The sequence below is a fragment of the Acomys russatus genome, chromosome 4, assembly GCF_903995435.1.
Source record: "Acomys russatus chromosome 4, mAcoRus1.1, whole genome shotgun sequence".
Classification (NCBI taxonomy): domain Eukaryota; kingdom Metazoa; phylum Chordata; class Mammalia; order Rodentia; family Muridae; genus Acomys; species Acomys russatus.
Window position 1 is genome coordinate 85,016,473 of NC_067140.1, and position 11,068 is coordinate 85,027,540.

Consider the following 11,068-nt stretch of genomic DNA (forward strand, 5'->3'; position numbering starts at 1 on the left):
AAAGAATTAATAAAAACATTTTAAAGTAAGTAGTCATTCCTCGCTGTGGCACACGTTCATCTTTGGTGTAGTCTGTGCAGCAGGCACAGTTGGGCTACCCTGGGCTTTAAGGTTCCAGATAGAGCTCCCCACTAGGAAGCTGGGCCACATAATCACAGTTTCTACTAAGCCAGCATGAGGTCAGTGTGTACAGGAGTAAGGGAAAGCACTGGGTAAGAGTCACTAGCATGGGTCACACTCTCAGAAGTTCCTGATCCTGCAACTCTCTATTTTTCTCAGCCTCCATTTACTTTTTGATGGCATATAAAATCAATTCTACAAAAGTGAGGCATCTCTATAATGTGTCTGCTCCCTTCTAAGTGACACTACATTTAAAAATAGAAAGCTACAACTCTGCCAGCTGTACTACAAATACATGCTTTGCTTAGTCCATACTGGGTTCTGTGGACCATAACTGTCAATGGCCCATAAACCATTGAATTTAACTTTGGGTCTCCATTATGGCTCCTGAATTGAGGCTCCTTCAGAGCAAAGTGTTATCAAGACAGGCTGCCCTTGTCAGTGTGACACACACACACACACACACACACACACACACACACACACACACACGGGAAGCCTGGTGGAGCCATCATCCTTTCCATCCTTGTTTCACTTAAATTAAGAAAGATTCAGTCCTGAGTGTTATATGAATTCTCCAAGTAAGAAAAAGCATGAATCTGGGGACTCATACTCTGGCCTAGTTGCCAAGCTGGGATCAGTGACTGCCTTAACATGCTAGTGTCAACCACAGTCAGCAGTCACTTTGCAATTTATATTTAAATTGGCTATTTCATAATATCAAAACAAACACAGGTTTCTTGAATCTGCAGTACACCTTGTACTTCTGAGAGATTACATTGGCCCCAGGGCTAGTCAGCTGCCATGGCCTGACTATTTCTTGTATTCTATTTACATTTGCTTTTAATGTGTCTCCTTGACACTCTAGGCTCTTTGTTTTTGATCACGGCTTTATGTAAAAATCCATTGTCCACTTTGCTTCCTTTCAGAGAAGCTCTGATAAAAGCTTGAATGTCTCAAACACCATCTTGAGACCATGACCAAAGCTACAATAAATGTCACAAATGTCTGTCTTGATTTTTTTAAAAGTAACAAGAATCTTTCCCCACCCCGAACTTATCTAAAAGCCTTAAGTTAATAGCAGGCTACACTGCCCCTGAGTAACCAAGAATAAATGCTGAGCCTGTGTGAACCACAGTAATGATGGTGTGAGGAAAAAATATAGTGGTTTGGTTTTTTATCATGTACTGATGCACTGTACTTGGACATATTAAGGTGTTTGTAGTAGCATACTTTTTCTGTGCTTGGAGTTGTTTTGACATATATTTAAAACAAGGGAAATTTACTCAGCTGCTCAAATTAGAAGATCAGCAATGAGCTGAGGGCACATCTTCATAGATAAAGACTAGAGCATGGCCATGTGTGTGGAAAAGAGATGCTGAAGAAAGGGGCCATCACTGTGGATGAGTCTTGGCATGCTTCCCAGATGTGTCCTCTTCTCTAGAACCTGTGCTGGCATCAGTGACTCACCTGTAACCAAAAAGGCACAGCAGAAGTTCTTCTCTGAGTCTTCTGGGGAATTTCCTCCTGGTTTTCTCTCATTTGGAGCCCTGAGATGCCACTCAGAAATTGCAGCTACCAGTGACCATCATGGTGGAGAGGGGGAAGATGCTAAGTATGGATGAATCCATCTTGGACCCTTCATGGGAGCACAGCCACCAGTTAGAGGTCAAGCAACTCTACTTAATACCAATGAAATAGAAGTCAAGTGGTCTGACATCAGTTCCTAACTCTAAAATGATAGGTGTAGTCAAATGTTTGTAGAGTTGTTAGCCAACAACAGATGATTAGGACAGTCAGTCTCCTCTACTCACAGGGAAGTCATCAGTAAGGAATGAAATGTGAGCATTTAAGCCAGCACTAGGATTGCATTGCAGAAGCATGTAGGTCGACTAGAAACCCAGGCAGAATCTAAGGAGTGGAATTAATAACTGGAGTCTTCTCCAAGTAAAAATGAGAGGTACAATCAAAGTGACACCTGGCTATGAACGTCTGCCTTGAACCTTCCTACATTTTCTGTTTTCAATTTCAGGGTCACCCCATCCTAGGTTGTCTTACTACACTGTTTATTGCTCTATCTCTGAGTTCTAACCTTCCCGTCACCATAGATGTGTACAAAGTAAAAAGGACATCAGGAGAGCTTTCTGACTGCATCATGACTTTGGACCTGTCCAGCCCTCACCTAGATAGTTGTTGCTTCTAAGTACAGTAAGCTTAGTCATTTAAAAAAAAAAAAAAAAAAAAAAGACTCTTCTCTTAGCACTGCTTTCATTGTATCCCATAAACTTGGGTATGCTGTGCCTTCGTTTTCATTGAATTATAGGAAGTGTTTAATTTCTGTTTTTATTATGTACCCTACCCAGAGGTCATTGAGTAGGGAGTTGTTCAGTTTCTATGAATTTGTAGGCTTTCTGTTGTTTTGGTTGTTGAGTTCCACCTTTAACCCATGGTGGTCTGGTGAGATGCAAGGGGTTATTTTAGAATTGAGAGACCATCTTGGCATATTTTCCCTTTGATGAGTATGAGGTGTCCTTCCCCATCTCTTTTGGTTAGTTGTGGTTGAAAGTCTATTTTATTAGACACTAGAATGCCTACTCCAGCTTGCTAAAAGCTGGAAGAGTTGAGGGATGGAAGGACCAGAAGGAGGTGCATATCAGGAGCTCCATAAGGAGACTATCAAGGCTGGTGGATCTGGAATGGGGGTAGGGGTGCTGCACAAACTGATGCACCAATCATGGACATTGAAAACAGAGAACCCAGACCTCCTGTTCAGATGTAGCCAATGAACAGCTCATTCTCTATGTGTGGAAGGGGAGGATAGCAGGGGACTGCCTCTGACACAAACTCTGGCAATTTGATCACTGCTCCTTGGCAGAGAGGCCCTGTGGAACGCATAGGAAGGGGATGCAGGCTATTCAGATGAGACTTGATAGGCTGTGGTCAGATGGTGAGGGAGAAAGACCCACCTGTCAGAGGTCTAAGGGAGGGGAAGAGGGTAAGAGAGGGAGGGAGGGAGAGAGGGAGGGTAGTAACAGGAAGAGAAGAGTGAGGGGCATTGAAATCTGGATGTAATGTGAAAATTTATAATAAAATTTTAAAAATTAAATCATTTTTAAAAACTAATCATTACATAACTCTGGTTAGTGGCAAATTCTTGATCCCTCTGCCCCAGTCTTATGAGCTGGAATTTTAGGAATAGAATCACGCTAAGCAAGAGAACTTTTTGTGAGTCACATCAGGCCTGGCTGAAGCTGACAACTTGTTTAAGACCTTTTGGGAAGGTCTTCCTCTGTTATAGCTCACATGGAGGTGGTTGCTATATGTTCTTTACCCAATCATTACCTGCCCTGGACTTGTGCAGATGAGCCTGCCAGCTTTCACGTGTGTGTGTGTGTGTGTGTGTGTGTGTGTGTGTGTGTGTGTGTGTGTGTGTAGTGCTATGAGGCAGGCTACCCCTCAAGAGCCTGCTCAGGGAATGTGAGATCTGGTATTCTGTACCTAAAGTGTTCTCATCTCAGAATCTAGCTATTAGCTGAGGCTTTCTTCTTATTCATTCTTCTTCCATTGTAGCCTCTGTCATCCAGGGCTGTTAGTATCCAGGGCTGTTAGTATCCAGGGCTGTTAGTGAGCATGCTCTGCTCAGTACATCCCAGGTGACCTTAGGCTGGTGTGTTACAGTGTAACAACACTCAAGAAGCAGGAACTGTCTCTGTTAGACAAGAACTGGCGACTGAGTGAGCATGGAGATAGCTACCCAGTTTTCAGATGTAAGCTGTGCTAAATGGATACATTTGTATGCAGACTTTCCATCTTACCTGTGTTTCATTCTTCTTAAATGTTGTATATATGGCAGCTAAGTTCAGAATGAAAGCTGCTTGCCTCTAAGGGCCATTGCCTTCCAGGGCTCATATTGGGATCACTGTACTGTTCCCACTAGCAGAACAGCTACTGGTGTCTTGTACTGAGCCAGTGAATGTTTAATGGCAACAAATCATGGGAATGCCTGTGATAACGCAAAGAAATGTAAGGGAGCCAGGTACTCAAACTAGAGGAAACAGGGGGAGTTAAAGGTACCTATGGTGATAGTAATTTTCAGAGAACAGATTACAAGGGCTGCAGAAACCTGTCACAGATTCAAACTCTGGGGATCCAGCGTTTGCTGGCAAGGCTCTCATGTTGTGCATGACCCAGGCCTCTCCATGAACAACCAGCAGGCTGACTGGGTAGACAATGTGGAACATAGAAGCATCTGGCCTGACAGCCGCCTTCCCATAGTAACTATAGGAAGAGCAGAGCGGCGGGGCAGTCTTTTCAGAGAAAATTGTGGTTTTTCCAAAACCTCAAACTAAAGTAGTTTTCAGCTAAAGAAAAAAATAGCTTTAAGAGCCTCTTGTCAAGACTTCAATCCAGAGTTAAAGAAGCTGCAGCACAGGGTCTGTGACTGGCCTACTGAAAGACCAGTGACCAGACACTTTGGTGAACACAGTCTCAACAGAGCAGGAGGCTGGGTGTTCTCTAAGAGAGCTTGCCTTGGTGCTACTAATGTCAGGGCCTCTGGGTGTCAGTGAATCACCTGTGAGACTTCAGATGTGAACACTTGAGATGTGGAGATGCTAGGACCATGAGTGTCTGCAGATACTAGGATCCTTTCCCTGATCCCATGGAATTGCCTCCGTTTCCTTCATCCTGTAGCTGTTTCCTTGTGTCCAAATGTAGAGCCAACACAAAGCCATATGACCTGAACTTAAGCCTCCCATAAAACTTCCAGCTGCAGTGTCTATTAAAGAGCAAGCCAGAAAATGCACGCAGGAGGGAACAGGTGACCAGAAAGAGAATGAGGAATATTCTGTCATGCAAAGCTAAGCTCAGTCTGGTGGATAACCCAGGGAACTGGGTCTTCAGCAAAAAGGGGAGACATTAGGCAAGCTAGGTGAGATCAACCTTTTATATCTCTACATCTGGAAATGTCTGGACCCACCAGGAGACTCTGCAGGAATCCTTGCAGAATCACCTTGGTCCTCCACAGAAAGCAGTGTCTAGGTTAGGTGGAACCATCACCTGGGACTGGCCTATGGATGCATGAGCTCTCCCACCAACTACACAGAGCCATTAAAATGACCACCCAAGAAGAGGAAACAACTGCTTCTCTGCAAACTTGGCATGTTTTACTTTGAAAATCAGAGCAAAGAGACTGTCACATGTGTCAAAAAGCCTTGAATTCTTTGACATTGCATTTCTTTGACCCAGTTGTTGGGTGGCCACAATTTTAGTCTAAGGAAACATGAACAGGTCGTGGCAATTTTAGCCAATGCACAATTATCCTCATCAGGAGTTCTCCGTTTTCAGGAGTTGTATTTTCTTAGTTTAAGATTTTATTTATTTAGTCATTCATTTATTTTATTTACTTCTTTATTTCATCTATGTAGTATAGTGTAAGTGTTGGATCCAGGGATCCAGACATTCTAGACAAGCACACAACACTGAGCTCCATCTTAGCCCTTTTTTGATCTCAGATGGAATAGCCTTCATTCATACAGAAAGTGAACAGCTTTTTTTGAGTCTTAATGGCTACTTTTGCTCTCTGATTTTAAGATCGGATTTTCCTTGTATCTCTGTAGCCAGGCAAAAAGAGAGAGCTCTTTAACTCAGAAACCAGAGCTCATACAGTGGGCTCTGCATTTCCCCTCTCCTCTCTCTCTGTCCCTCCCTCCCTCCCTCCCTCTCCCTCTCTCCTTCTCCTTCTCTCTCCAGCTATGTCTAAAACCCTGCGCTTGGAGCTATGCCTACGTTATGGCTGCTTATTATTTCACTCTGGGCTCTCCCCACCATGTGTGTGTATACACGTGTTGGGGTGTGTGTGTGTGTGTGTGAGTGTGTGTGTACACACATGTGTATACAGAAGCTTGTAAAGGCAGAGATCACCATCAGAAAATTTCCACTATCACTTTCCACTTGCTTTTTGAGACAGTCTCTCACTGAAACTAGAGCTTGCCAATCTGGCTAGAAGGCTAGGCAACCAGCCCCAGGGATCAGCTGGTTTCTGTCTCTCCAGCTCTTAAGTTTTCAGGCACACACTGCTACAGCCAAATGGGGGCTGAACTCAGGTCCCCACTCTCACACAGAAAGGGCAGAAAGCCCTTTATGAACTAAACCATCTTCCCACCCCAGTTTCTAAGGTTCTCTTCCCTCTCTTACACATTATCTGTGAGCTGAAATCCACCTGCACAGTGCTAAAGAACGGAGCCATGGCTACTGACCACACTAAGGCTCTCCCTGTGCCCTACTCCTTTAGATGCAGAGGTGCACACCAAGACACTGTGACTCCAGACTAGTGAGCCACCCACACTTTCTGTTTTAGGGCAAACATTACTCACAGCACATTGGTTAAAGAGCAGGGAAGCAATAGCAGGGAGCCCGTTTCTAATGCACTGAAGGAAGCAGACAGCATCTTTCCCATAATGTTAAGGGGTAGGCTAACTGACAGGGTTTCACAAGACTCGGTGAGTCTAAGGTCTTTGTGGCCAGGAAGGTATGTGTAGATCGGTGGAATCTTTCATGTTTGCTATAGTGGCTTTCAGAGTACTGGATTCTAAAATGACAAAGAAAAAACGGAAAAAGGCCACCTGTGGTGATCCTCCAGTGGTGCAGCTTCTTAAGGAGGCCTGAATTTGGTTACACTCCAAAGGCTGGTTGAGATTAGCTTCTGTTCTATCTAGAGGAGCACCCAGGTAGACAGTCTGTGTGTGTCTCTGTAGTAATATTAGTTACCATCCCTAGAACCATGTGGTAGTTTCTCAGTGGCCTTAGGAATAGGTGGCAACATTATGGTTTGGACCTCCTAGAGGCAAAGATTCTCAGCTACCAGCCCTGGGTAGCTCTTGGAAGAAATGCTCAAGAACTGAAGAAAAGAGAGAACGTTCTTCTAAGGCAGACTATGAGAAGGAAGGAGTGAGCTTGATTCCTGGGTATGAGTGCTCTGGCTCTCAATGCTTAGAACCTTCAGTACAAGACCAGCTGCTGGGACGGGCAGGCTGCTTTCATTCCTGGAAAAACAAAGATCGGCTATTAAAGGCTAAACCATGCATGGCTTTTGAAGATGATATTTCAGCACCTACACACTTGGTCGTCCATTAATGGCTATTAACTGCCCACAAACATCACCACCACCACCTAGGGGCGTACTCTAGGCTCCCACTTGACCACAAAAGACAAGGAAGTACAGGTCCTAGTTCACAATAAGTACCCACAGGTTCAACTCTGATGAGATAGACAAGTGGAGCTCAGGAGAGCCTCGGGAAGGTTATCAGCTACAGGAGGCTCTGCCCTCCTCTGTGGACTTCCTTTGCCGCACCCCCTTCATCTTAGCCCAGGATAACAGCAGGCAGCGGCAAGCCTGCAGCTTGCGGATGGCCCAGGGCCATTTGGGGTTAATGCCAAGAAGGGCAATTACAGTGAATTATGTTATAGGACACTGGAGTGTTTGGGAGTATTGCTAGATAAAATGGAACCCAGCTAATTATAGCTTAATTAACTAATTACCACCGTCCTTGGAGGCTTTTCATTTTTAAATTCCCTCAATTCTGCTTCCTAAGAACCTTGTCCACTGTTAGCTTCCAAGCTCAATGCCAGAGCAAGAAATGAGAGAGGAAAAAAAAATAAAACCTAGCTTTTAGGATTCAGAAGTCAGTATCCAGAGAAGGGGTTCAGGGGCAGATGTGGGTTCTTATGAACACATCACGCCTTTCCTTTCTCACTAAATCTGATTCAGGAGAATGTGGAAAATAAAAACACACTCACAAGTTATCTCCAAGTCTGACCACCTATGACTCATGACATCTGTTACTATTTTTAGGTTAAGTGAATAGAATGTTCTCTTGTACCCACATCTAATGCAGAAATGTCACAGGTGAACCATAAAAAGTGGAGCCAGTGAGAAAATACAGATTTTTAGTGATGTCTTGTGAGAGTGAGTTAGGGGACCAGAGTGTCCTCTGCTTCTTAGGATGAGCCTTTCTCAGCATCACTCAGAGCTATGGGGGAATCCTGTGTCTTGGCAGCACACACTTCACTAGACCATGAGCCATGTTACTCCAGCAGTGCCTCAACAAGGCTACAACTTAATCCAATAGCACCCTACTTCCTGAATCAAGGACCATGTGTAGCACTGTAAAGGGTCCCAGCCAGCCAGGGAAATCTGAAAGCTGGGTCCCTCAGCCAGCAGTTCTGGCACAGGAGGCTTCTGAAACTGGCTCAGAGGCCTCTCAGTGTTGACACCAACTTCTGTAATCATCTCTGGGATTCCCCCAGCCTCAAGACACTCATTATGGAGACAGCTTCATAGCCACCCTTGCAGGCAGGAAGGACACCTATGTCTTTCATTGTGGTTTCCTGTCTTATCAGAGAACAAAACCCAGAGTTGTTCTGGAGATAGATGAGACCTTCCTACAACACCAAACTCCCTTCCCTTGGCTGTTGTATCTAGTCTCAACTGTGGAAAATGACAAGAAAGGAGGAGTCAGAGAAGGGCCTTCGGGCTCTGCCCTCACACGATTGATTCTGATTCAGTATCTACTTTGTACATTACTGTTTGCCTCATGACCCCAGGAAGTGAAAATCTAATTAAACCAGTGCCTCATTATATAACCAAGTCCTCAAGCACAAAGATGACAGCCTTACACAGGATACTTTTACCAGTAGATGAGTATTACCAACCCCAGCTATGGCAAGGGTGGGGCGCAGTCAGAAATCAAGAGTGCCACAGCAGTCTGAAGAATCGTGCCCTCAAGCTTCTGGGATGATTTAACAATATCATGCCCCATTTTTTTTTTCTCTGTAAAATAAAAATAATTTTCTTCCCCACACTTCCACTGAACTATAGAGGTTGAAAACATGCTTTAGAAATGGTTATTCTAATGAAAACAATACCGTTGTTGAATAGGAAGGGTGATCCTAGAGATGAGAGCCACACCCACCTCTGGCATACCATTCCTGAGGCCCTGGATATGTCAAGGTGTGAATTTCTTGGCACAAGACAGAATGGAGGCTTTGACTCCCTTGCCACATGGGGAGCAGTGGAGAACATGAGCCATACTTGAACAGCTATAATTGCCTGGTGCTTAGTTAATGTAAGAATAAATGTCGTTTCCCTGTGTCAGTGCCTGTAGTGGTGGAACCTCCCTGTAATAGAGTGAGGTCAAAGGTTGGAAGAGAGCCAAGCAGAGCCCTCTCCTTGCCATCCTTTCTAACTTGTCCACTTTCCTTTTGTTTTCCTCTGCCAACTCTGCAGACAAACAAAGCTGTGGCCAAAGGAGACTTCCATCAGGCCAGCACCAGCTCCCGGAGGGCCCTGTTCCTGGCAGTGCTGTCCATCACCATTGGAACTGGCATCTACGTGGGTGTGGCTGTCGCCCTCATTGCCTACCTCTCCAAGAACAACCATCTGTGAGCGTCCCAAAGGCTGGCATGAAGGAGGGAGATCTGGGCCTGGTGTGTGAGGGCAGAGAAGAATAGACACCTGTGTGATACTGTACAGTACAAGTGATTGCCAAATGACTTCGTGATGCCCTGGAACCTTCTACTCCTGGGCTTCTTTTGTTTTTATCCCTCAACTTCATCTTCAGCACTGTGCAGAGCACCAGGCAGCCAGCAATGCTGATTCTTCCACACGGAAGCTCCAAAGATTCCAGCCCAGAGGCTGACCCTGGATGGATTCTAGTGGATGGATACCAACCCAGCTCTGCAGCCTGCCAGTGCCTGGACCACCACCCATTAGCAATATACAAACAGTTAAAAATATGTTTATTTTTTATGGAATATGGTGCAATAGGCAGAATGCAGGAGACATGTCACCACTAGCTGTGGCCCGCTTAAATCCTCTGTGTGTCCCTCATCTTTGTGGCTTCCTTATCAGAAACAAGTGGGCCTGAGAAGGAAAAGAAAACACCTGCTGGGAGTTCTGCTGTCTCTGTCCACAGATGGGTCCTGCTTGAGAATGCAAAATTTAAGGAGCATAATGCCTGCTTGGCCCTGTTCAGTCCCAGCACGCTGCCCCAGCTTGGAGCATCAGGCTTCCTGCAGATACCCAGCAATACACAGTTCTGGGGCCTCATTAATCTTAAAGGGGAGGAAGCCAGGGCTCCTCTTTAGAGCAACCCCAGCTTTTGCCCCAGGAGCCTAAGGGAAAGAAGCTATGAACACACACACACACACACACACACACACACACACACACACACACACACACACACACACACACACGGGGTGTGTAACTCTTGGACGCTCATTGTGGTCATGAGCAGCAATGCTGGGGATCTCGGAAATGAGAAGGGCCTTACTCTGTCGACTAAATGAATGGCTATTTTCTTGTCATTTTTTAAAGTGCAACTCTTGCTTCATGCTGCTTCAGTTGCCAGATGAATGCTGAGAAATAAGTAATCACAGATGTTTTAATACCATGTCATTGCTGTTTTACGAGTGTTCATTATTTAACAAAAATTATCTTTTAGCTTGTTTGCCTATGTCTTTTCTTTCCGATGAATGGTGGTGGCTGGACTCTGTTCTGATGATTTACTCTGTGCTTCACTAGAGGAAGAGCCAGCCAGCATGCAGAAACTACGGGTTTGCGGCCTTGCAGGGCAAGTCTCATCAATCACGCAGCCCTGGCTACTTAAATGTCCACCTTGAGCACCATCAAAGGTTACAGAAGCCCTCTGCCTGGGGTTCCCCATGAAGTACTTGAAATATTCCCAGTCCCTAGAATCCTGGTATCGTACAGGTGAGAACCCTGGCCTGGAATAATGATAACAAGATTAGTCTTTTCTGTTTTCCACTGCTCACCTTGACCTTAAACTCTTAATGTTTAAAAAATTACTAGCACTGGTTTCCTGAGTTAAATATAGCATTCATCTTTTAAAAAAAAAAACTTGGGCCAGCCTGTGGTAGCACAAGC

General features: G+C 44.9%; 1 protein-coding gene across 2 annotated transcripts in view; it reads left to right on the plus strand.

The window, feature by feature from the left end:
• Positions 1-10,349, plus strand: part of Syndig1 (synapse differentiation inducing 1) — a 160,681-nt gene extending 150,332 nt beyond the window's left edge. For both annotated transcript variants that reach the window (XM_051144796.1, XM_051144797.1), the window contains exon 4: positions 9,407-10,349. In XM_051144796.1, coding sequence (XP_051000753.1) covers positions 9,407-9,565 — 159 coding nt within the window. In that variant the 3' untranslated portion in view covers positions 9,566-10,349. The remainder of the gene's footprint in view (positions 1-9,406) is intronic.
• The last annotated feature ends 719 nt before the right edge of the window (positions 10,350-11,068 follow it).